The 27,982-nt window shown below is 38.0% G+C and overlaps 1 protein-coding gene across 4 annotated transcripts; it reads right to left on the reverse strand.

The window, feature by feature from the left end:
- Nucleotides 1-149: 149 nt before the first annotated feature.
- Nucleotides 150-27,909, reverse strand: GFRAL (GDNF family receptor alpha like). 4 transcript variants are annotated; one of them, XM_032684300.1, is made up of 9 exons: nucleotides 27,859-27,909; nucleotides 24,501-24,635; nucleotides 15,727-16,173; nucleotides 14,960-15,016; nucleotides 14,039-14,366; nucleotides 11,845-12,104; nucleotides 8,868-8,966; nucleotides 3,398-3,479; nucleotides 150-1,529 (listed from the first exon to the last, which is right to left on the reverse strand). In XM_032684300.1, exons 1-9 carry the CDS (start codon nucleotides 27,878-27,880, stop codon nucleotides 1,472-1,474), a joined length of 1,488 nt encoding a protein of 495 aa, XP_032540191.1. In that variant the 5' UTR covers nucleotides 27,881-27,909; the 3' UTR covers nucleotides 150-1,471. The 4 variants fall into 4 exon arrangements, with proteins under 4 accessions (XP_032540191.1, XP_032540192.1, XP_032540190.1 ...); XM_032684301.1 differs by lacking the exon at nucleotides 150-1,529 and adding an exon at nucleotides 1,558-2,061; XM_032684299.1 differs by lacking the exon at nucleotides 150-1,529 and adding an exon at nucleotides 2,276-2,402.
- Between the last annotated feature and the right edge of the window lie 73 nt (nucleotides 27,910-27,982).

Below are 27,982 nucleotides of genomic sequence, written 5' to 3' on the forward strand. Positions count from 1 at the left end.
TTCAGAGGAAACATTTTTAATGATGAAGTTCTTACAAAAATACTGCTTTTTCTTCCATCACGATTGGATTCAAAGATCTTAAAGGTCTTTTCCAAACTAAACAATTCTATGATTCTATGATCACAAAACTGTTCATGAAGCAGAGTTGAATCATGGTCACCTGAATACAGATCATCCCAGCAGAAATTCCTTTATTTAATAACTAACACCTAGATACAATTCACAGAATGCAGTATCACTACGAAATATGAATCACAATAGTACTTTTTGCGTGCATAATGGAGGAAATGTACTTTTTCCATTAAGCATGTAATTCATCTCTAATGAAGAGAGCCTGTAAAATCACAGAAGCAACATGACAGCCACTAAATATCTTGCTGTCTTTCAGAGTAACTCACATACTTACCCTCAGTTTGAAATATGTTCTATATATTTGTTTGTGAGTGTGAGTGTGTCTAAGCACATATATGAGTTGGAATTCTAGTGTCTAAATGTAAGATAGTTAGAAAACAAAAAGTTTCTAAGAACGAGATTTTTTCGTTGTTGACTAAATTTTGGTTAAATCTGTATTTAAATGGCTCTCTTCAAATTTTGTGACATGGAGGCTTCAGCATTGCATCACTGTTTTTTGAAGTCAGACTGAAAACCAGCACAAGGTTCATGTCATAAGTACATTTCCTACATAAAGAAATGTTTTTATCCAACACTGATGAGAACATATTCTCAACAGTATTTTCAGTTTTCTCCTTCACAGTTTTAAGATGAAGAATATGAATATACCACTTTAAAATACCTCTATGGTGGGAGGTGAGCTGAGTACTGCAAATTGCTGGACTGCCAAAGGAGATCTTTTTAATTAACGAAATAACTGCATTTTTCTGTATTTTTATCCAAATGCTGATTTAGTAATGACAAAACATTTGACTGCAAAACAAGAACAAGTTTTTTTGGTTTATGCAGATGATAAAGACAGGGAAAATGCATATTTTAATAATTGTTAAAAATTTCTAAACCTCTCCCCAACAGAACTGCACACTTAAGATTTTGCTCTCACACTAATCATTTCACAAGCTACCAAAGTAAGAAGCAAAAGTCACATTAAAAAGTAGAGATCCCTGCTTTTCTGCTCACATAAATTTCTAGCCCTCGATCAGTCATCTGTCATAGTCAAAACTGGAGATGAGTTACATTTAGTTAGTGATAATTCAAACAAAATTAAAATTAATCACATTCAAAATAAAATTAATTAATCAGATGCTATTATAACAAGACAATACATGTGCTACTCATTGATAACAGTGGAATAAGAAATGCCAGTGCATTATCCTGTGCTCACCAGAACCAGATTGTTACCAAGATTTGACAAAGACCACTCACTGGTAACAAACAGAAGCTTAAATCTAGCCAAACAACTCAGCTACAGAGAGAAGTCCAGAGCCCATAGCCAGGAAGTGGGATCCAGAATGGTGTGTTAGGGACCATGACTCCCAGTACAGTGCAAGGGGAGAATAAGGCACTTCGGGTCTTTCCTAGAGGCAACAAATAGGAAACACAGATAATGAGATGGGTCATAGCTTCTCTCTTGAGAAGGAGGCACTTCAGCCCCGAGCAAGTGGCTCTCTCCACTGGGCATTCAGACCACAAAATGCTTTCTAAACTTACTGTATTAAACGTGGCAAACCTCATTCATTTCTTTAAGAAGCATATTGGAGGAGAAATTAAAACCAGTTCCAGCAACAACATTCTGGGGTCAAAGCAGTAGTCCAGACAGTCATTTTAGATCTGAAAGGGGTTGTAATCCTGATCTTCTCCTAGCCCCCCAAGTGCTCCACCACCGAATTACAGGCAGCCTAACCTGTGACTGCTGCCTTACAAATACCACATCAGGTACCTGGTACCTGGGAGCCTAGTGTACAAACCTATCACATACGTCCTCTCTATCAGCTCTCTAAAATGTTTTTGACTTGATTTTTTTCTTTCTTCCAGATGAGTTGAGATCAGAAGGGTAGGTTTCAAAGACTGCCACTGTTGATGCAGCATTTATACCACTGCCATGTGCATCTAAAAATATAGGAAATGTGCAGCTCAGGACAGATCTGTGAATCTACGCAAATAAGAGAGAGCACACTTCTACCTTTTTTTTTCTTTTGGCTTGTGAAAGGTTTTATATGAGCTAATAAATATAAAAATATTTTGTATTCCTAACTACAAAATTCCATAATTTATAGTAGTTTTTCTAATATATATTTTATTATCGCATCTGTACAGGCTGGCTTTCAAGAATAGCCTTAAAAAGCATAAGCAACAGAGTAGTTCATCTGTGACTTTTATAATGGGCCATAAATGTTTCAGAAGAATGGTCTGGCAAGAGACTCCTTGACTCATATTTTGTTCTGCAGGCTCTGAAAACAAAGAATGTGCATGTATTCAACAATAAACTGTACAGCTTTTGGTTTGAACTTTGGCTTAATTGAAATCAGTGGCAAAATTCCCCTCTTTTTATGATGAACACTGTGGTAAAAAATAATTTGCTTCATTGTTATTAATGCACTGTTCTTTCTTCCATCCTCTGTATTCTTTAAATCTGAGTTTTATTTATATGCTGATATTCCTGTAACTGCAAACCTAAAGAGGAAGTCTCTGTTCCCATATATTCTTGATTTGCCTTCTGCATTTTTCTACATGATTCCTCTTTGATCTGCCTCTGAATTTAATAATGAAATTTGACTCAATATCCCCTCCACTATATGTAGCTCCTGCTACATCATGTTCTGTTACCTATCATCTGACAGTGTAATTCTTGAAATCTGGCCATTTAATTTGGTCCAAGAAAATGTATCATTTAAGAAAAGGCCATATTCATTTAACTAAGTGAATGCACATTTTTGTTTTCTTACCAAGCATTGGTGTGTGGGCAGTTTCTCATATGGGGCAGGGGGTGGGAGGGGAGGATGGTGGGGATGATGGGTGTTGTTCGCAGAATCCTATCAGCAAAAATGGCATTTGGCAAGAATATTAACTACAATAGCAGCATTCATGGTTTGGTTTCTAAATGTTATAATCCTGAATATTCTCATTTCCTTTTTGCATTACTGCTGCCTGCTATGGGGCTAGGAAGGTAGCCTCACAGAATTTCTGAATTCAGATTTCACCTTCCCCTACCATGGGACAGGAAATGAAACCTCCTAAAGCCTGGGATCTCTGCATGAATGGAGGGCATTGTAGATACGCATCGTATTTCACTCTTCCCTGCTGACACCCACAATGTCAGTTCTTTCCATCACTGGGACTGTTTTTAAAGACAAACGCAGTGTCTACCTCTTAACCAAGTCAAAACATTTTATTTTCTGCTTTTCCAATTTCCTAGAACCCGTGATTAATATCCCTATCAAATTACCTGATGTTGAGGAGAGTCAACAGGACTATTCCTAATATGAGAGCTATGCAGGAGGAGTAGGCAATAATGTAGACTGTTTCACCTAAAAGTAAAAAACAGAAAACAGACATGAAGTGTTTACTTTCTCAGTAATAAGAATCAGATTTGAGATCTGAACTGGAATGCATACATATGTAAGCTAAAATAGCTATCAATTTTGACATAAGTAATTAAAAGGAGGGAAAACACCTAAAATGGTATGTCAATGGTAGGAATAACTCTTCCTTTGCCAGTTGGTACAAAATTTTCAGACTTCTTTTAGTAAATACCAGCTCCAACAGCACTTCACAGGTGTAGCACTACCTTTTACTCTGCTCCAGGGGAACAGCTTGTTACTCTGATATGTGTTTTAGAGTATTCTCCGTATTAATTTTAAAATGTTAATTTTTTTCTGTGTATCAGAGCAGACCTGGCTCCTACTTGCTTTCTAGCCTTCTTTTCCTTTTTCACATATTACAATAATTACAGTGTGCAGCAATACTTGATCTAGAATCAAATTAATGTAAAATGGGATTTAGATTTAAACTGTGTTTCTGGGCCCCATTCCCATGCCGTTTCCTCTTTCTCTTAGGCTTCTCACCAAAAAGTCACTTAGGTGGCTTATGTGTTAAAAATTCCAGCTGTTGAAAAACTGGGAGCTGTTTCAACTTTTGTTTTCCAAATGAGGAGAAACTTATTTTTCTTGAAGGAATGAATCCATCAGTTTTGATCAACTATTCTGAAGGAAATATTTCAGTTGAGAGTGTAATGCAAGCCCTGGACATGGTATGGAGAGGTGTGGAGGTTAGATGACTTGACAAGAGGGCATAAATGCAGAGCCGCAAACATAAACCACGAGACCTTTCTGTGACTTTCCTGTTGCACTGATTCTGTCATGTTTATACAATCAAATAAGTTTTATTTACGTAGAAACTCAAATGCAGAGAGCCTTAGCTGCTCCACCTTACATAGATGGTGAAACATTCACTGAAGAAGAAATGGATTCCTGGCCTCATCACTGGGCCACTTATCTGGGCTGCGAGAAGGCCAAATTCTGGTCTCTGAAAAAGTTATCAGTTATTATATGTCTTGTGTGTTGTTTGTGCATATGCACACACAAACCCTAAATGAGGCATTTCTGTATACACTACATAAATGCAGCAGATGTAGCATACAGTGTAATACAAACACAGGCTGTTTGGATGCTGGAGCAGCTCCAGTAAGAGAGTGAATATTTATTCTACACCAGGGCAAGCAAGGAGTTGAACAGGGGGTTGGATTTGCCTGGCTTTTATGGTATGATGGTGCTCACTTTTTCTTAAAAAAACTATCCCAAATTCAAGTTTTCCAATAAAACAAAAATTAAAGCAATGATTGAACCATCACAAGTTGCAAAGAACGAACATACCAGCAACCTACTGAAAGATATTTAACATGGTGAATTTTTGAAGAAAGAGGTGTGAGGTCCATCTTTCTCTCAGAGCAGGATTGCTAAAAACATATATTAAAAACCAGATCAGCAGTTGGCCCACCTCTCAAGTTACAACATTTCTTTAAGATAATGAGTTTTTGCAAAAGAGTAATTTGTAGGCATTTTTTTCAGTTTCTGAATCTTAATTTTACACACAGTCATTTTTAAAACCTTTTTACAAGTGCAGGAGCAGTTGTAAGAATAACGGTTTCCTGCTTTTTTGAAGTGGAAGTGAATTTCACACACATTTTAGGCAAAAAGAAGTTTTTAAAGTACATCACTTACCACAATGCTAGGAACATCATTACACCTTACAAGTTTTTAGGAATAACAGCCATGGGTAGTTAAAAATGGGCTAATAAATTTTCACTGAAACATTGTGATATTTTTCTTAAAAATTTGTAAGAGGTGTTTCATTTTGATTAAAAAAGAACTCTTAAATGATCAAATGAAATGAAATTTTTCTATTTTTTTTGTCGAAATCTTAAAAAATGCTGTGGTTTTGGTGAATTGCTGGTAAAAGAGATGTCGATACAGTTCTGTTGGGAACAAAAGAAGGATGTTAGTGATGAGATCATGCTAGGAAACATGTATTTTCTCAGAGCTGCAGAGAAGGAAGGAAATTTGTGAGGCCAGTAGAAGGCAAAACTTTGTGGCTGAAAAGCTAATTCTGCATTTTATATATTCTTTGTGGTTAAACTACTGGTATGTATAGAGACACAAGTGGATAGCTGGCGTTTCCATGGGGCTGTGAGGTGCTGGGGTCACTGCTCTGTGCCATGGAGGTGGCCTGTAGTCATGAGAAACTCCTGGGCCTCCTCACCTCATGGCAGGTCTATAGCAGGGTCCCCGTATCTGCATGATGTCCTCAGGGACACGACGACTGGGGCTGTAGGTACCACTGAAGCACCAGCTGGAGCTGCCTACACAGACACACGGACATTTCCAGTCATGAGCCTTGGTAGAGGGTAACTGTGGGTCAACAGCTGCAACAATTAGTGGGATTACACTCTATTGTAAATCTACCTCCTTCTGTATACACAGTGCATATTCATCGAACCATCATGCCAGCCTGTGCTCAGACGTTTCTTGGCTGCCCACAGCTTGTCACAGGCATTTTTCTACATTTAAAAAACAGTCAGATGGACAATGTTTCATACCTTACAAATTAAAGTCACTGGAGCTGAACTAATCTCAGTTCCCACAGCAGTTGGTATAATTATAGATAAACCCTGCCAATTACTTGTTTATCTAGATACTCAGCACAGCACAACTCCTCAGCAGAAAATATATAACACTACAATTTATGACAAAATGAGATTAATTTCAACAGTCTTGGGTCAAGCCCAATTTTATTGTATCTCACAAGAACAGAATAAACGTTCTGTATTTCTTGCTTTCTCTTCCATAAAAAAAACCCTAACTTAGCTCCAAAGCTCTGTGCTGATGAATGTCAATGCTTATCTTCACACACTTTAATTTTTCAAATTTTGATTTATCAGGTTTTTTTCCAAAAATGGAATGATTTTTGGATAATGTTTCCAAAATGACATAAAATTCTGGTCCTACCTAAGCTTACAGCAAAAGTCTCCTTAACTTTTACATGGTCATGACTCTGACCATATCACATCCTGTTAACAGAGTTTTATCAGCCCACAGATGACTCTGTTGGCCTGTTCTCCCCTGAGAATGGGAATGTGTTTAGATCCAGTCAAGATTTTTACAGAATCCTGGTATAATTTTTTTACACCAAAAGCTGGAATAATATTTTTTCAACTACTGCAGTTTTATTTATTTGCAAATATATTTGATTATATGTATATACGTTCAGATTTATTGTTTATTATGAAAGACTCCTTTTATTAAAGCAGTCTTACCCAATGAGATGATTCAAAATGCTGCTGAGTAGAATGGAGAAATCTTACTGTTTTTTTGAACAGTAAGCTATTTTTTGAAGAAAAAAATTAAGAAAAAGGTGAAGAAATATTGAGTTTCTTCTGAGCATGGTCATCTGTAGATGGTCATTCATTTCAACTGGTGAAAGAGTTTCTTGTATCTTTCAGTGACAAACTAAGTAAAGCCTTCTTCTGATATTTTACTGTAGTGACATCAGCAGATTGCATCTCCTGCTTTCCAAGCAGAAAATAGCCAAGAAGCAAATAACTTCAAAAGCCTTCACACACACAAAAGGCCATAGTTGACAATTTAACTGTTTTGCCTCTGCACCCTGAGATTCTTCTTGGGATTTGATTTCATTAAAGATAAATATTTTGTGAAGATGATAACTCCCTTTGCAGCCTGAGTAATGCACATTTACTAGCAAATTTACTAGGATACTGGGTTAGATTTTTGGCTGTGGGATTTATGAAACAATTTGCAATGTGGTTTTTATCATCAGGTAGATATCCTGAATCAAATTGTTCTCCTTGCCTGGCTTCCTATGAGACTTTTATGGCTTAGAGAGTTCCCATCTAGTACATGACAGCTCCAATAGAAGGAATATTTTATTGTATAGTTTAGGCTGGTCAGCGTTCTTTTTATTTTTCTAAGGCCATCCAAAGTTCTGTTAAGACTTCAAGGAAAGGTTTTTGGAAAGTATTCAGACTTCAGTGGGAACAGAATTAACTGGGTGCAGGCTGCTTTTTTTGCAAATGTTTATGTGAATCCCTGAGGGAAATGTATAATATATTTTACCCACTGAAAGCGTCTGCAGTTAGAACTAGGCACAGAGGTGAAATATCTTGCATTTTGCATTTTCTTACTTAGAGCAGGATTTCTTGTATTATGACTTGCATTATTTAACCACTAGAGTCTCTTTCCAGCAAGAGATTCAGGCTCCTTCTGTACTTGGCAAAAAGAAGTTAATGCTTCCAGAAAATGCAGTCTGAAAATATTGGATTAATCTTCTTTTGAGGGTCCCTGACTTTCTTCTCTGGCTACACAGAGCACTTGGATGACATGCATAATTCGTAAGTAGTTTTAATGCCAACACTACGGCCAAATGCTTAATTATTCATTATTATTATTATATACAGGTCTCGGGAATCCCATTCCCTTAGTCTATTATTATACTTCCCAGGTTGCCCACTTCAGCAATAGTTGAAGAATGCAGAGGATAGAAGTCCCTTCATTTTGTACTACATCCAGAGACTGAATTATTTTTTTCCACTGTTTAAAGTGGACTGTATGACCCGTTCTGGAAACTAATTTTTAGTAATGTCTGGAGTATTGTAATCTGTCCTCCACAAGGTAGAACAGGTCATTCTCCTTAGAGCTGATATTTGTGCATTAAGCTCTTTAGTGTTCTCACTCTGTAACTGGCTCCCTCAAAAGAAAATATAAAATAATATTATTTCAACAATGAGAAAATTTATATATTAATTCAGTAGGCTTTAACTTTATGTTGCTTAATTGCTTACTGTAAATGCATTGAAATAAAAGCAGATACAGCTCTTCAGCCCATGGGATATCGTGATCCACAACTGCGTGTCCTTCTTTAGTATGAGAAGGTAAAGTCTGATGAAGCATAACACAAGCCCCTTTTCAGACCACTTACTGTAGGTTCCTAATTTTGTTGTTGTAACTACTACAAAAAGTCAAGAGAGATAAAAGTAGTTATGACATCAAAGCTAATAATTTGTATTACACATTACGACTACTGCTCTCTAATGACTGTACAGAGAGTCAGGCTCTGGAAGGTTTAATAGCTTAATTTTGCCCAATTATAATACAGTGATCGTGAGACATCTATTTCAAAACCACTTATCAGAGAAATTGGTTCAGTCTCATTAACTTTATTTTGTGGTTATATAAGCTAAGCCAAACAAGTAGGGAGCTATCCAGGTTGAACAGGACAGGAAGAGGTCGAGCTATTTGCCTGAACCCACCCAAGGGACCCAACCTTTAGTCTTTTCTATCATACATGAGGGATATTTCAAGAGTACTTCTACGGATATTATGGAGTGACTTGCCCAGACTCACCACTAATTGCAGAAGAATGGAGCTGTGCTCCAGAAGGCTTCTTCCCTGGCATTTCTGTATTTACCCAGCCAAAACCATTCTTCTGAATGGAAATTTGACCTGAATATTGGAAAGAAATTACCCATTCAAAATATTGCTTAAAAAAATAATTTAGGTGACTATTGCAGTTTGATATTTTGATAATCACCACAGAATTTGTAAAGGGAGTTTTAAAAAATACTGTTTACTGATACTCAATGAACAAGTTGAATGAGTGCATAACAGTTTTTCCTTTCCCATCTCAGTTAAACCTCCCATGTAGTTTGTCTCATGGAGGACAAGCACACTTTGAAAATATTCTCTGCCACAAAACAGCTTAAGTTCTCTTTTCACATAAACTATTTTAAAAATAGGCCCACCAGAAGAATTGGGCCCATCAAACCAATATAAAAGTGATGAGAAATGGGTTGTACTTAGAAGTAATTTCCAAACCGCACAGTTTATTCTCCGAGTTGACAGACATCAATAAATTTTTTCACAAAGGCCTATTCTCGTAGTGGGCATGATTTCATGAATGTATCTGAAAATATGCATCTTCTGTTGAAATGAAAAATAAAGGGTTTACCTAAGTAGAACAATTTACAGAGCAGGAGGCTAAACCATACAAGACTGTGCATGGTCACTCACATGAACTCTAAACTGAGAAATTTTTATTCCCTTTAGGAATGAAAACAATATAAGAAAGGCTGACATTTTCAGCCTGGAACATTGTCCAAATAAAAATAGAGAAACCTACCTGCAATTTATTTTTTTTCTGTGAGATCCAAAAGTACAACCCAGAGTTAAAATATTTTAGAAGCTTCAATTTTAGCTTTCTCTCACTGACATTTTTGCCTATTCCTGTTGTGACACCAATCCTACTTTGGCACTGATCCACACTGCGCTTCTGCCTCATATAACAGCCAGTCACAATTCTTGCCTTTTACTGAGTCTGCAGCAAATGTAATCCTGTAAGCACAGCCCCGAGAGCATCTGCTCATAGCAAAGGCAGTGCCGTACAAGAGTAGGAAGATGAGATGGTGTAAACACCACTTGTGGGTCTGTTCACACCAGTTCTAGAGGTAAAGATCCCTTTTCCTAGCCCTGGGTATTTGCCTATTCAGAAAGACTTCAGTGTTAAAAATCACTGCCACTGTAAGAGTGAAAGTCATCCAAAGTTCACGCTCAGGCCAGATGAATGAGTTAGCAGACGGGGATGGGTGGGCTCTGCAACACAGCAGTCACTCCACGTCTCTGAGCTGCCTTGCAGATAATGGTATTAAAATTGTGCCTTATAATAAAACCCATATTCATCACCATCATCAGTTTAGCTGCATTACAACTAGACATCTAGATAAAAAAAGCAGCAAGATTAACAATAACCTGCAAGTGTAGAGTAGGTACTGATCCTTTACTCAGCCCAAGGTCCTGTTTCCCTAAACGAGTTTTGTTTAACTACCAGGAAATTGTTACAGCACATGAGCATGTAAGCTTCTGTTCTTCAATCTCAATTAGGTTAGGGAAGTTTCGATCACAAAATAACCTCAAACCATTTTATCCTGAGGCTGCTTCAGGGAATGGCAAAGCTCATGAGGAATTATTTGATTATTCCGACATGAGGATCATATTTTTTGTTTTGTAGGTAAAGAAATAACTAATACAACGTCTTCACTCATTTGGACCATTAAATTCAGCTGTAAAGCAAACAAACAAGTAACATTCAAAAGCAAAATCACTGCTAGTAGTCTCAAATCTAAGTGTGTCCCCTGTTTTTTCAGGGGAGTTGTTATATGTTTTTTAATATTTTCTCAGAGTCTGAGTTTGAGTAATGATTAACTAAATTAAGGGCAGTGTTTCAGCAACTTTATCATAATTTCTGGAGAGACTCTGAGTGACAAGAAAGAAAATTACACTCTTATCAGTGGTAACATTTTGGTCACTAGAATTAAAAAAGCAGCTAATTCCTTCAATGAAATGAATGCACACAATTAATATGTTTTCAAAAGGCAGTCCATCAGATAGAACTATGAAAAAGCCATTGCTTTTCATCGTAATATTTAGATATAGTTACCTCTCCCAAGTTAGTTTGAGAATATATATAATTACATGTAGAAGATGAGTGGCATACGGTATGATGCACTAACAGGTAATAAAGAGGATTTATATAGCAAAATAGCTAGTGTAATAGATCAGAGATTCGAGAGGAGGATATTCTGATCTTTGATCTGGTCAATGGACCAGACAATCTGGAGTGTAGCTGGAGCATTGCAGAGGTGACAGATGAACCCTCAGGTTCAGTTTTAGGCTGCAGGAATCCAGGAAAACCACCCTGTGATGTAGAACCACACCACGATGTGATCCCTGACACTATGAGTGGGGACAAACAGGAGCTTTGCTCTAAAGACACACTCCTGATTCAGACTAAAACATTAATATTTGTTCCCAATGCCATTTATTGCATTAGCAATTCTCTCTTAACTAAAGACTTGGCAAGGACCTTTATATTTAACAAAAATAAGTAGCTGACTTATTTAGCACATAAAAGGTGATACTGGTTCTGAGAAAGTGCATACATTTCATCTGAGTTAAGGCCAGCGTTTTTAGAGCAGACCAAATCCTAAAGCCTCCATTCCTATATAAAGTCCTATTTAAATAACTGAAGTATTTTCTGTGGAATGAAGTCTATTGCTAAATAAGCGTAAGGTAGACTAATATTTAGACTCCAAGAAGAAAAGAAAGAAAACCAACATCCTGCCTCATATTATTTGTAAAAAACAGTGTACCAAAGTACAACATTAAGCCAATGACAAGAAGGCTTTGGACTTTTTTTTAAAAAAAGCTGCAGCTATAAATCTTGCTGAAATCTGTGGTATCAAAGACATAGTAAAGACCTGGTGAAAGCCAGCATCTTAATACTCTTTAAAAATAATTATTCTTAGAGGTTTTATGTGTTACTCACGTAACTCACTGAAGCAGGATTTGCTGTGAAGCATGTGATGGAAGAGTTTGCACAAAGACTGCTCCACGGGAGGCAGATTCTGGCAGGTACACTCCACGTGCAGCATTGTGCCCCAGTTGCTAATGTAGGCTGCTTTGCAATCAGCATTTGCAGAACAGGGCATGTCATCCTTGATTAAAGTTTCAAGACAAGCTTCATCATCATAGCATTTTTTTGTCACGTGTCTCCAACACTTTGACTGAAAAGATGTGTACTTTTTCCTGGTGGGAAAAAAAAAAAAAAAGAAGAAAAGAAGTATACAATGACACTGTAAAAACTGTGATTTCAAGAAAAGACATTTAAGGATCACCACTAAAATAGAGTGTATTTCCAAGTTACCACTTAAGCCTTCAAAAATTGCAATATTCAGTGATAGCTAGCCTAATTTCTGCTCTGATTTTGAGAAAAAGCAACTGCTCTTCTAATCAACACCTGTGGAGATTTCCCCAGCAAAACACAGTGTGAATTCCAGCAGTCTCTGATACTCAGAAAAAATGCCGACAGAGGAATCAGACCAGTCATCACAATGAAACCACACTAGGTGCTGTTCTAGTGGATCAGTTTGCTGGGCAGTGTGAAGGAAGAATGAACATTCAACTTATTTTACATTAAATAATCTACATTTTTTGTCAACCCCTTGTCCCCCTGAATGCTAACAAAATACAAAATGTCCAAGGCTCAGGAAAGTGTACAGTAATTCAACTGAACTTAAAGATTAATTGATAGCAGAGATAAATTACAAGAAGAAATAACTTGTTTCCCAGATCAATAATCTTCAGTTTATTTGCTCTTAGGATGGAATAAAATTGGCCTTTAATGCATTGTATATGACAATAGAAAACATCTATTACTAATTAATTAAGAAATCTGTATATATTAATTAGAAACAAATTAGCACTTACATTAAATGTTAGGGAATGATAAAGGTAAATTCTTGTATATTGTACATTAAGATATTATTTGTCCTTAATCATAAAATTAGGTTATTAATTTGGTGTTGATATTGTGTAATGGCTATAAGGAAATCACATGGAAAAGCATGAACTGTTACAATACTGGCTAGGAAATTTCTGTAAATATTTTCATTACACAAGCAAAGTTTTCAAAGCAGATGCCACCTCTGTTCTAAGAATTATTTTTATTAATCTCCTGATTTATAGATATGCCTAGCCATAATTAATAGACTAATTGTTCATTATATGCACTTATTGTCAGTGCCAGGAAACATTAATGTTCCCAAAATTATGGGGACTTCAGAAATTTTCAATTATGATATTACATGTTTACACAGGTACAGACACACATTTGTAGCCCAATTCTTTTGACATAAAAAGAGGTAATTCCCACTGACGCCAACCTAAATAATCTGTACAAAACCAAAATCATCTTTTGGCCTCCTGACTGAAGGTTAATTTGAGCACAGCTTTGAGCTAAAATTCAGGTCTAATTCACAAGGGAACTGGTAACTAAACTGAAAATCAAAGTGGGCCAATTGACCATCCACAAATGGTGGCAATTAGGTAGAACTACAAATATGGGCTAATCCTGTTGGATGTTTTTTAAACATAAAATAAAATCTTGAAAGGGCATTATTCTTCCTAAGTTTGGTGGTCTGTGCACGTTTCAGGCCAACTTTTTGGAAGAATCGGTATGCTGGAGACAAAGGGAGTAAGACAGAAGTTTTCTGAAGAGGTCAAGTTGGTTGTACGGCTGTTGGGTACAAAGGGTCAGACTCTGTGCTTGAAAAGGCAATTAATCAAACAAACTTCATCTGGTCTGCTGCACCACTTGGGCAAACTGCTAGAGAGCAAAGGTGCAGATGGGCAGGTGTTATCTGAAGAAAGTGGTAATGAAAATATGCAACAGTATTGTTTGTCCAGCAGAAATGGTGTTACGTGTCATGATACAGGAGGAAGAAAAACCCACATCAGATTCCAGACCTTTCTGAAAATTAATCTTTTCAGTTAACTTGTGAAATTACTTCTGGAATTACCACAGTTGATGCAAACATCTGTGAAGATATCAAACACAGCAGATTCAGTGCAGAAAATAATTTTGTAATAGATGAGATATATAGCATATATATATATAAAAACGATTTGACCAAATCATTATTCAAAAGCACCTTACTGTGCAAAATACTTCTACTACTAACCTGCACAATTCATTCTCTTCACACATATGGATTACATTCAGGCACGATGGGGCTTGAACTGCAGTAACTGCACAGGGCTTGCCATGGAGAAGTTCTTTGGCTCTGTGGCAGGATTCATCATGCTGGATACAATCACAAAATATCATCATTTGAGCAACTTCGAAAGGCATGTTTTGATAGAAGGACCTTAGGGCTGCTTGACATTCTTCCATGTTGCACTTCTTATTTACTGAGCAAACTTTAAGGTACAGGGACAACTGTTTGTTACATACTTCATCTTCAACGCACTCCCTGTTCACATCCAAACAGGTTCTATTTGTTGTGTACACTAAAAAGAATAACAGTTTTAAAATGAAATCACAAGAAAATTTTCTCAAGTGATGACCGGTAGTCACCCTGTCTGCAACATTCCCAGTAAAAACAAGTCTGACTCCCAAAAATTCTGATCAGCTCTTCAGCAATGCTTCTTTTAAGCCTATTGTGTAATCTTCATACTTCTCTCTTCCACTGCTTGGCCCTCATAAGCAACCCTCCTAAAACTGCTGAGATCTCCTTTGTTATGCTAGGCTATGTAATAAGTAATGAAGAAGAGAATATAAACAGCATTTTTGTGCTTTCAAAGTTAGTTTAGATATTTCTAGACTGCACTGTAAACCTTCCAAAAATATCGAAAAAATTCTGCCCCTAAAATGTTTATGGGATAAGATTTTCCTCTGTAAATTTAACAGGATCATGATTATTACCTGGCATTTTTGAGTTCTTATCTACTCAGTGTCTTAACTAAAAATATGTTGAATCTGTTGACTCCTTGCTCACTCATTTGAATGAAAAGTACTAGTTTCAATCTCGAGGTACATTGTACACTATCTGAAAACAGAACTAAAATGATTTATAAGGATTCATAAGTAAATTCAGACTTACCTTGTTTCGAGAGAGCAGATAAACCCCATTGTAATTTGGTTTCCATACTAATATTGTCTAGAAGAAAAAGACACAGATACAGGTATAAGTGATAAATAATGTCTCAGGTTAGCTTTTTAACTTTAAAGTATTGGCTGTCTTGTTTGCATAGTGCCAGTAGTAAAAATGAACAAGAATAAAACAAATTAGTTTCACTGAGTAGAACTCATTAACAAATTCTAACCCCTCTATTACATATATTCATAAGTTCTGGGATCAAAGCACAGTTTATTAAAGGCTGCTGATAACATTCTTTACATAATTATAGAACCTGTGAACTCAAGAAGAGTTTTTTAGAGCTTCTCACTGCATTATAAAGTCAGATTTCTTGTGAATAAATAAAAGCCAGAGGCCTTAATGTGTTCATCAGTGGACTAGTTTTCAAGTTGAACCAGCCGCTTGTCATGACCTGAAGTCAAGGCAAGCTGACAATTTTTGCTATTAGAAAATTATTGTTAATGGTCTTATATTGTTTCTAGTCATAAAGAAAAGCTAAAATGGACTGATTTGGATCAGGTTGTATCAAATTAACATATTGAAGGACAGGAGTATTTGCATCCAGGCTATCATTTTTCTATCATATTGTGAGTTCATTTATAAACAAACAGGCCTTTTAAAATGAACTCATTTTCAATGTTAAAGTGCAAATGATTAAGAAAACCTTTCTTACTGACTGTGGACACTACTGTTATGTATGAAAGCATTCAGACTGCTGGAATAACACTAACCTGTGTCAGTGACCAGATTCTTCTCATCATCAACATCAGCATTATAGTCATCATCATCACTGTCGTCATCATGTCCACTGGGTGCCGAAGCTTGGCTCTCTTGAGAGTATTGTAAACAACGGTTGTTAAATATTCCCTTCCATATTTTAATGCATCTCATCTGAAGTGGCTCTGAGCACTTGCACTGTCCCAGCACTGTTTTCATCAGTTCTTTCCATGCTGACAAACACTCCTGGTTGACCATTGGAAACCTGCACTTTGCTGCATCTGCCTGGCATGCTCTCTGGAAGCTCCTGTACAGGGCAAAGCAGGAAGGGTCCTCTCGACAGCGTTGTTTTGCAATACGGCAGTCGTTCTCCAATTCTTCTGAGTGCCTTTCGTCTTTGGGGTTTCTGTGCTGCCTAAAACTCAGTTCAGTGTCTGATCTTGAGAAAGACTCCAAATATTCTGTACAAATAGGTACGAACAGAGATATAAATGAAATGGAAGATGGAGCATCATCACAGGTCAGCACAAAACACAGGAAAAGGATAATTGTCTTAATGCAATACAATGAATGAAACAGCCCTAGTTTCATTCTGAGCTGTAAGTAAACACAGAATAATTTCAGAGTCTTGCAGACTAATGAATCTTCCTCATGCTTACTGTGTGCTGTTATCTGTATAGTAGTCCCCTTTAACAATTCAGCTGCAAAACAGTAGTAAAAGAAATCTTCACTAAAATTACTGCATATAAAGGGATACATTTCACATAATTTTAACCACCTACAGATTGGACATATCCTGGATTATCATCTTAATCCAATGCATAATTTGGAAAGAGAAAATCACAATGCCAGCAGATGGTTCATTCATTACCTGAAATAGCAATTTAAGTTAGACAGGGAGAATTACTCATGAAAGTACCTACCAACACCATATGCTATCCTTTGTAGGTAAACTCAACACTAGTGTAACTCCATATGAACTTTTTTTCTATGCTAGTGAGAAATGTCATCTCAATCAGCAAAAAAATATAAAATTACTTCATTTTGCTAGAAGCAAAAGCAACTGCTCAAATGACATCAATGTCAGGTTTTAGATACGTATCCTTCTTGTTTGGGGAAAGGAGTAACAGATCAGGATATTATTTCCCCTGCAATAAAGCCATATATTCTACTACTATTTGATGTATGCTGTTTGATGCCAGCAGGGAGTAAAGGATCAGTGCCATGAATCAACTTTCCAGACTCTCATTCACTGGCTGATTTTAGCTCTATTGTGTCAGCTTTGCTAATCATTATGCCAGGAGACACTGGGTCACAAACTGCAATTTCTTCGTCCACTGAGTAATTCTCAATTACAGACAGGCTTTCTGAAGGGATAAGAGTTCTCAGAATAATAAAATGAACTGAGAGGAGCTAGGCCCATTGATTACAACAGAAATTTTAAAAGATGCATTTTATATATTATGTACAGCTTTACGAAGGTGGTGACTATGTTTCCTACATCCAGTAACCTCTCTCAGATGTAGTAAAGGTGCTCCTGCAACACAGTGTGACACAACTGCACCACTGTGCATCCCCATTTCCTCACACTCCCCTTCATAACGTGGCTGGATCTGTCTCTCTCTCTATAACCTATCCAATGGTGCTCAAACCTCCTCAGGCAATGAGTAGCCCTCAACACACATTGTGTTTTCACTCTTGCTTTCCAGTGGATCGAGCAAGAGCCTTAGAAACTATTTGAATTTATCACATACATTTTATTGGTTTTGTTTATTTTAAAGCAGATATGGCATTTCTTTCATATGGAGTGTGAATATCATAGAAAAGACAAAACTTATTTGGCAGAGGAATTCTCAGATTTGAGAAATATGTAAAGAAATTTGAATCCAGTTAAAATGGGGGTTACAAAATTACTCAGTTTGGTCTTCATAATTAAAACTTTGTGTTTAGTTACCTTTATTAATGCTGCACTGTTTCCCAAGTAAAGTTGTGATGCTACAGATATTGTCTGTAGTGCAGACACAGTTTTTAAATTCTGAGTATTCATCAGCCTGGACCTGGACGATTCTATTACATCCAAGAGTGTCTTCTGCCTTGCACTTATTACCCAGAACTCACCACTAAAATTATAACGTTGTTAATGTTTATGAGCACTTAAGTGATATGTTTACATAAAACAATTCAATTGAAGCACAAAAATAATATGCTTTGCCAACAGAAGATGGCTTGCACTTAATTTTGTTTGAAAACCTGTCATAATTTACAAATTTTAAATAATATTCAGAGTAATATAATAAAGTTGCGAGTACAATATTCCCTTCTTTTATTTCATCTGACCCATTGCCAGAATATCTGTTCTCATTTACAAGGTACATAAAACCTTTAACGCATACCTTTTATTCTAAGTAGATGAGGGACAGAGACCAAACTGAAAAGGTGCAAAGGAGTGGAGGGGCACATCCTGAACTGAGGCCCTGAGAGACTGATCTTGGTCCTGTGCAGAAATGAGGTGCCTGCTATAGGGATAGGAATTCAGAGTGTAGGCTAAGGCACTGCCACGTAACAGAGTGTCAGGGAGAGGACACAGATGGCAGACCTAGTCCTGTGATAATGGTGATGCTAACCCCAGGCTGAGGAGATGTCAGCACTAAGTCAGATTCTCTAACTCATGTCAGGATAGCATGAGCCTACAAGTGCCATTTGGATATACCCTTGGACAGCTACTCTACAGAACCACTTCATTGACTGAGGATGATAACAAATTTAAATTAGTCCAAGAATACTCTGATTTTTAGGTTTTTTTAATAATAAAAATAAAGGAGAAGTTAACATAAAAAAATATGCAGAAGCCCCAGCTTATCAGCCCAGTTTTAAGCCCACTGCTTGTGTGTGCACTTGGACTCAATGACAAAGACACTCACACAGGCTGTCAGGTCATAGTTTCCTTGTATGTGTAATAAAGAGTATATACTAGTTTGTGTACAAAGGTAAATCAATCAACTCTCCACTTTATGAGCTAAAAGTTTTTCAAAGTATTTTATTATTTATTATTAAGAAAGTTACACATTACTTAAGAATGTTACATAAGAAGCAGTTTAATACCATTTAAGAAAGTTTTATTTTGTTAAAGCCATGATCTGCCTTGTCAAAAGAGATAAGCAGGTACCCAAACCAGCACATTTGCTCTCTTCACCTCATAGACAGTGTCTCGCAGTATGTCAGACAAGGAGTACATGGCTCATGAGATCCAACCAGATCCCAGGGCAGCATGAGGATCAGTTTTAATCTACCGAGCACTTTGGCTATTTTCTCTGCCCTGTGAACGCTGCTGTCTGGCTTCCTGCCTTGCTGCTTCCCCACTAACCTGGAGCAGCAGAGACTGCGCACTCCAGTAAAACTGAAAAGTGAGAAGCTATGTGTCACTACCACCATGGGCAAGATTTAACGTGATTAGAGTTTTAACATCATTTATATGTTGCTGTCACAAATAGCAGTGGAAAGCAAAGTTCTGGAAGAGAAAACTGCATTTTGCCTGCGCCTGAAGGAACGAAAATCAGCTATTCCAGAACACACATCCACATCCTGCCACCCCTTTTTCAAACTGTGTCTGCACTGCCCTTTCTTCAGTTGCTGTTGCTAAGGAGGATTTGGGGGCGTATCAAAAAATGCACTGCTACAGGGGAATGTCACAGGCCAGCAAGAGCTGCAGTTCTCAGTTCCCACTTCACCCCTTGTATTAGCAAAGGAGGTGGTGACAGTGCCTGTATCTCTCCAGCCGCATCTTCAACTTGCCTCCTGCATTTTCAGAAGTAGAGCATGACCCTGACCCTTAGACCTCACACTTTCAGTAGCCAAGGAGATCAGAAGATCTACTGAAGGTCATGGATATAAAATACGCCCTGACCAAGAAACTAGGGTGGAAATAATATGGTGACATGGGAACTATGGAGGCTCAGAAGGTGGGCAGATATTCTCATCTATGTTTTATGAAGTGAGTAAGGGATAATAGAAGAACTTCAGGAGAACGAATTTCATGGGTAGAAAAAAAACAAAGATCAGGAGGGGCTTGGGTAAAAATTAGCTTATTGACAAAATTTATGACTTTCTTCTTCAAGATCCCGAGGACACTTCAAGAGTGGAGGTGAATAGAGGTAGAAGAATAAAACCCACAAAACCCAGTATATCTTATACAGCACCCCAGTCTCACTTAGCTCACCTGTGTTCATGACACTAACATGTCATGGTCAGAAGTCAGACACAAAGCTGTGTTCAGAATGGCCCCATGTGCTGTGAGTTGAGTCACAGCAGCTGACAAACGGGGGTGAGGGGAAGGTTGTGGGGCTATGAACATACAAACAGCACAGACAGAATCAGGAAGTACATCAGATTTATGGGGTTCCCTTGCCTGACTTCTTGAAAATTCTGTAGAAATAACCTATTATCAGTATTGGTCTGTGTGTACACTGTATTGATTCAGTTGTGATGAACAGCAGAAAATATTTTATTGCTGGTTTTCAATTATTGCTGTTTTACCAGTGATTAGTTCTAGGTAATATATTTTATCTTACACATATGCTTCTAAGGCATTTCCAAAAAAAATGCCCACTTAACCTAATATTTGGCAACCATTACCCATAATTAGATTTATTTATAAGTACATAATTCATTCAGCCTGCACCTCAGGAAGTCCCCCATCATCCCCACATCACCATTGGCCAATCAGAGCTCAAATCAGTCCAACAGTTTAATTACTTTGGTAGCCTCATCTCCTCGGATGGTAAGATCAACGGAGAGATAGACAACAGGTTAGCTAAGGCATATAGTGCTTTTGGAAAACTCCACAAAAGAGTATGGCGTAATAAACACTTGAAGAAAAGCACCAAGATCAGCGTTTACAAAGCCATAGTGTTGTCTACTCTCCTATACGGCTCCGAATCATGGGTCATCTACCGCCACCACCTGCGTCTCCTAGAACGCTTCCATCAGCGCTGCCTCCGTACAATCCTTAACATCCACTGGTCAGATTATGTGACCAATACATCTGTACTAGAGCAAGCAGCTGTCACTAGTATTGAGGCCATGTTACTGAGAACGGAGCTGCGATGGGCAGGGCACATCTCAAGGATGAAGGACCACCGCCTCCCTAAGATCCTGCTCTATGGTGAACTTGCCACTGGCTGCCGCATGAGAGGAGCCCTGAAGAAAAGATACAAGGACTCCCTGAAACAACATCTCAGCCTTGGCCATATTGATCACCATAACTGGTCTACTCTGGCCTCAAATCGGGAGGCCTGGAGACACAGCATCTATAACGCAGCTGTCTCCTTCGAGAACACACGCAGGATCACTGTCGAGGAAAAAAGGCAACGCAGAAAGAACCGTGTCTTGCAGATTACACCATCTAAGGAGTCTTTCTGCTGCGCCTTTTGCAATCGGATATGTCTGTCACGTATTGGCCTCATAAGCCACCAGCGTGCCTGCAGCAAATGTGGATAGTGCCTTCCCAAATCTTCGTTCGCGAAGCCTAGCCATGATGATGATGATGATATAATTCATGTACACGGGATCACGAATAGAAGCATGACAGAGTAGAAGCTGACACTTCCAGAGTGATAATCTCTGTTCTTGCACAGTCAGCTCTTCAGTTGTCTCAGTAGGAACTGCAGTTGAAGACTGCAGAGAAAAGTCCTTGGTTTTCCCCTCTAGCACTGGTGAGACCACAGTCTAGACCTCCAGAGATCCCTTCCAACCTCAATATTCTGTTATTGTAAGAAAATTGAACTCATCCAAATCTAATTCAAAATGAGATTCCTTAAAATTTAAGTGGTCTGAGGTTTTTTCTTTGAACACAGATGTTTTCAGTTCAGAAAAATTAAGAAAATTTATACTCCTCATTAAATCAGAGCTCAGAAATATTTATTTTTTTTCAGTGAAATAATAGAAGAAAAAAAGAACCCTAAACCAACAAACAAACCAAAAAAGCCCAGAAGGTAGAAGAAGGATAGGACTCAGAGGACTACAAACTGAGACTCTGGAAATGCTGTTGTAGTAGTAGGGAAACAGCAATCGAAAGTTTGACAGGAAAAGGAGTGACTTAGGCAGTCATCTGGAGAGTGTTCCCAGACCTGCTCTGAAGAGCAAAAGATAGAGGTCTTGATAATCACACAATTAACTTTGAGTTTACAGTCTGAGGGACTGAGTTACTGAACTCATACCACAGAGTAGGAGTGTAATTATCATTTGTAATTAGATTTTGCATAAAGAAACTAACAAAACAAATATTTGCCCCATTGGCTATTACCTTCAAGTAACACATTTGTGCTCAGAACTGAAGGGTCTTTTCCATTCCTACAGTTCATCCATGAAGTTTTTAGACTTGCAAATGACAGACAGTATAATGTTACTCTTACTAATAATGCTGCTGGTAGATTTTCTATCTCTGTTTCTGTAGGCTCTCCAGGAGGTACCATTGGCTGTCTGACTCAATTTACATGCTCTGGGATCACGGTACCTAATAAGCACATTTAGTATAATTTGTCCTAGACCCAACACAATACCTGAGTGCTCTGCATTGCTGGAGGGTCCTTGCCAAAGCTATTATCCTAAAGAAACATACAGATGCAAAACCAAACAAGCAATCACAAGAAGAATTTATTTCTGCATGGTTTCTCTGGCAGAGTTACAAATACCTTTAATATCAATGAATAAGTATATAGGATGATAAGCAAGATAAACAGTATATTATGGGACAATGCAGTACATCCAAAGGGGAGATCACAGAAGTAATTATGCTGGTCCACTTCATCTGGTTGCAGGGTATAATCATTAATAGGATAGAGCACAAAACCTGATCTTTATGTCAAGTAGTCTTGGTGATACTGACTTTGTCAATGATGTGAGAGAAGCAAGTACAACTTCTTGTGATTTGGGGAAGAGGTCTGGTTCTAGAGAGCTCATTCTTTTAGTCACCTGAGCCTGAAAGTACTGCATATTCCAATACTACTTTTTTTTTTCCCCTCCAAACAGCCACCATATCTTTTGAAACTGTTTCACTTCACATAAAATATTTAAGAGCTCAATAGAACCTGGGCTGAAACTAATTTTCTTTGGGGACTGTTGTAATTGTTATCATGTATTTTTCATTTAGTCCATCTATTCTTAAAAGTATTCAGATACTTTTATCTGCAAAGCAGATAAGTATCTGGAAAAAGACACACTAAGAAGGATCTCTCAGAGAATTTTCTGTTTTAATTATTTTAAATATTGCCTTGGGACATTTGGGCCATCAAATCTATACAACAAATCAGACAGACAGAGGCATTCAGGTAGATTACACTACAAGTGAATGTTTCAGCAATGGCTTATTGACCACGAAGCCAAGCAACTTCTACTGCCTGGCTTCCCTCACAAACCAAATGTGGGATCAGGTCGTGACATCAAGACAGACAGAGGGGCATTCCCACTGTCAACTCTGCTGCAGCTGAGGCTCAGAACAGATTACAGCATCATGATATTGCTGGTTCTGTTCAAATAATGTCATTATAAGCAGAAGGGAGGTTTCCATGGAGATACAGATGCCTCTACATCCTGCCCATGACAGGTGAATTCAGTCAGAAAAGAGTCCCTGGCCCTTATCATTTGCTAGGGCTGATGTAGCAATGTAGCAGCAAATCAAGGCCCTTGACATTTAGCAGTCAAAAAAGGTGTCATTACTAGCTTGGTCTAATGACATTATCAGACTATAGTGCAACAGCACCTGGAAGATGAACACTTAAAATTTAACAGCAAGGTCTTGGACGGATTTAAAGGAAGAGAGAGGTGGTAAATGATAGCCAAGAATTGTTCAAGAAGATAACAGGCCTTTGGAGAAAGGAACAGTTTCATCTGAACAACCACAGAGATTAGGATGAGTTTCAGGTCGAACTTATAATACCTGGTCTTTCCCTACTTAAAACATAGTTTATTTGGAAATAAAGCATCAGATATTGGAAGAGCAATAAACAGAGAAAGAAACTGATTTTCTGCCCTCATTTATGCGAGAATCTGTTTAACAATTCAAGGAGGCTTAACTGTGTCATAACCTGCACTTTATCATACTATCACCCCCTGCAAGTGAATTACTGTGACACGTAGGTACTACTCATTGAAGAATTACAGTGTGCCTCCCTAAAACACAACTTCCTTTGAGGCTTTCTTTATTTGATTATTTTCTTATTCTAGTGCAATATTTAAGAATTTAAGTAACTACTATATTATTTTGGGTATTGTGTGAGATTATAGAATCACAGAACAGTTTAGGTTGGAAAGGACCTTAAAGATTATCTCGTTCCAACCTGCCTGCCATGGGCAGGGATACCGGTCACTAGATCAGGTTACTCAAAGCCCCATCCACCCTGGCCTTGAACACCTCCAGGGAGGGGGCAGATCAACTCTTCTAAATTATGTAAAACAAAGTTGGAACTTTTTTCCAGCTGCACACTGGCTTTGTTTAACTGGATCCCATAAGAGCATAAGTTCTGCTGAATTCAGACTTCTTGACTTGGTTCAGACTCTGACTTTGTTCATAGTGCAGAAATTTCATTTATCACCGTATTGAAAGGACAATATGACTGTTAGTAAAAATAGCATCAGCCATTGTCAAGGATTTCAGAAGTTGTCTGTCTGTTGTCATAATTTTCTCTTTGAAATCTCATTGATTCATTCAGTTACTACAGCAATACTGTGATAAACTATGAATATGTATGATACAACAACTCAAAATAAAGATGCGTACACCGTAAAGAATTACCTGAAATATTGCAGGCATCTTCAACAACATTCCAGACACTCTCACATCCATTTGCAGCATTTATACACTGCTCCCTCAAATGCAGACAGTCAGCAGTCTGGACAGTAGATATACACGTGAAATACATGAACAAAACTGTGAAAACAGAATACAGTGTTATATAGTTAATACAGCAGATATTGTACTGACCTTTTTCCTTTACAGCTTTTCCCTTTTTATAGATTACAAAAATATAATTTACTGTAGTTTATCTATAGATTCAAGTTTTCTGTCAAGTTACTTTTTAACAGAAGAAATCTTTTCCTCAGTTTTGCAACTGGAAAATTAAATTTAAATTTTTGAAGTTGCAGTGTGGCATATTTTGCATTGTTTTACCCCAGTATTATAACATCAACCATAGCTATATATGACATCAGTGCACAGACATATTGAAATTACTGCAGATAATAATAAGATACATAATAAATTACACAAAGAAAAACAGTATAAAATTCAGAGGAAACAGCATTTTATTTGCATGAAATCTCACCGAGTTAGATTATACTGGAATTCCTGTGAATAAACTATGTGAAAGATTTGACAGGTACACAATTGTTAGACAATAAATGCAATTTTATTTTATAATAGAGTACTCTTCACTCTGTTTTTACTTCACAGATTATTTCTTGAAAACACCACCCCCCAGTTTATGTCTTTATCTGCTTCCCTGAGGGCACTGAGCCTGTTAATTTCATAAAAAAGTTTTGAAACTGAGGACTGATATGGAGGTTTCAAGGCAAAAAATTTTAAAGCGTCACCACCTGTGACTTATCAGTAGAAAATTAAATTGCCCTACTAAGAAAAGAAAAAAAAAATTAACTGGGGTTTCATCAACATTCCCATGGTAACACAACTTCTAAATTGTAACCACATCTTTATTTTCTATAAAACTAAGCTTCAGACACTGATTTCAGGCTTTATCAAACTAGCTGCTGAACACCTGATGCGAGTGTTTTCCTTAGTTGTTGAAGGACACAGCATCTTCCAGACCAAGCGTCCTTTTTTCCCCCCGTCATGTTTAGGTAAATTCATATGGAATTTGAGTAGTTTCCAGCACTGTTTAATCCCTTAAACACCATGTGCAAGAGGCATGAAATATTCCTTCAAGACTTGTCCAGACCCTACCGGGAGAAATTAAATTTTTCCAATGATACATTTTAGAGTAAGAAATTACATATAAAATATTAATCTAAATAATCTTAAAGAGCCAGTACTGTTTAGAGGTGATGACATCCCTTCTGGAAATGATATTTACCAGTGATATAATAGTGATGCTGTAGGGAACACTTTCTGGATGCATGTTGATAAATATAAAGCAACATTTAATACTTTATAATTGACAGGTACAACAGCATCTAGTGTCCCTACGAGCCAAAGAAGAGGCCGTATGTGCTTATTATAGCCAGTGCTAATCCTTCCTCAATTGTGCATATTCCTGCCAGTTCTCAGATCTATGCAAGACTGGTGATGATTTCAGTGACTTCCAGCCTGAAATACTCTTTTAGGCTGTGTCTGTATGTCAACCATGAAAACCAATTGATAGAAACAGCTCCTGCCTCTTGAGATTGAGGAATGGGCAGCTGGCCCATCCATAGGAACAATTTCCGCTGATTAAGACAATATTTTAGTTCTGCGACTGTCTCCAAAAGGTCTAACTGTGAAATTACTCACTATTTATTCAGATGACAGAAGAAAAAACGTTGTCAAATACTTAACGAGTGAAAAAGACTCTCTATATAAGACAATACAAAATTACAAATGCAGGAACTTATTAAGAAAAGGTACTTTGCTGGATGATCATTTGCCTATTTTGTAGGTACTGACATAACAGAAGATTTACGCATCTGATTAGGATTTGCAGCACAAAGACTCTGTGCTGTCTCCCTCCTGTTCCAACAGCTTTCGAGGAGCAGTGGCTGAAAATGGATACTCAAAGTAGGATTGACTGAGCAGCCAACTAGCAGCACCTGCTCCTTTTTAAGGATTATTTCAGACTATTGTTTATTTCAAACACACCTGGAACCTGTGCCCACAAAAACAAGGATATGCTTTTGCAAAATAAAGAGCTGAGTAGCATAATCGATGATTGAAGGTAATTCAGTCTAAGAAAGGGCTTCACTAGGTCTAATGATATATTATGGATGTGTCATTTGTTTCCTTAGCAGTACGGAGGGGTACACTGCCAGAGGTATACATGAAACACTGTCCTATATGATTTTAGAATCCAGTGCACTATAGCTTATACAATTGCTTAAATTTACAGTTATTACTTTAGTCATTCACTGTAGTTATTTACTCTAGTGTTTGGAATACTGACTGTTTCCTGCTTAAAAGAGTTCAGGGCATCTTTGTAGCTAAAACTTTTATAGGGACCCATTTTGACAAGAAGACACATATATTTAAATTTCTACAGATGTCTGTATTTTTATGCAAGTGACTATTGATTCATTGTGTAGGTGTAAAATTCCATGTTCTGGAGAATTTGGTGTCTAAAGTGAAAAGGGGAGAAAAAAAAGAACATTTTAGCACCTGCATTTTGCAGAATGGGAACTGAGGAATTACATTTCCCAATTCTGAGACTGCAGAATTATTCTCTGCCAGGTAATAATGAAAAATATCAAACAAAGCTGTGGTTTCTATCCAATGGCAAGACCAGCAAGATAGCTAGCTCCCAAGGAGAATGGCAAACTACAGCTGAATATACTTTGAATATAGTTGAAAAGCAATAAAGGACAATTTAACAAGAGCTCGGGAAGAACTACATACAAAATATTTTTGACAGTGGAATACAAGTTTACAATAGTGGGGTTTTGAGAAGAGGAAGAATAACAGAAATAAATAAATAAATAAACAACAACAACAACAAAAACCCCACCAGAAATAAAAATATACTTGTCTCATTGTATTCTCTTCTGCCAAATCCTTCTGTGCCAGCTTTGTCAATTTTCCCTGTTTCTCCACTCAAACCCAAAGGAAGTGTCAGCAGCCCTCTATGTAGCACTGCCAGCACCCAGCACTCTCCAGTCAGCAAACAAGTGGCTGTTTACTCAGACAAGGCGTCCCATCCGTGGTTCTCCTCACCGGTTCAGCTCCTCACCGCCGCCGCCCTGCCGTGCCTTACCTCAGCCCTGCTGCAGAGGCGCTCCCCGGGGCCGGGCTGCCGGACCCTGTCCAAGCCGGTGCGAATCCCGACAGGTCTCCGGGAGGCTCCCCAGGAGCAGGGGAGGGGATGGAGCCGAAAGGGGAACCCACGGAGAGGAGCTATGGGGAGGCTCGGGTCCCGGCGGGGCTGGGGTCCCCTCCCGCCCCCCGCACTTACCGAGGCCGAGGAGCGCGGCCATGGCCGGCCGGGCCGTGCAGCCCCGCAGGTCGCGCCGGCGGCAGGTGCGGGAGCGGCGCCGCCCCTTGAGCCCCGCGCCGGGCAGAGCGCCCCGCCCGCCCCG

This window comes from Chiroxiphia lanceolata, chromosome 3 (assembly GCF_009829145.1).
Source record: "Chiroxiphia lanceolata isolate bChiLan1 chromosome 3, bChiLan1.pri, whole genome shotgun sequence".
In the NCBI taxonomy this organism is placed as follows: domain Eukaryota; kingdom Metazoa; phylum Chordata; class Aves; order Passeriformes; family Pipridae; genus Chiroxiphia; species Chiroxiphia lanceolata.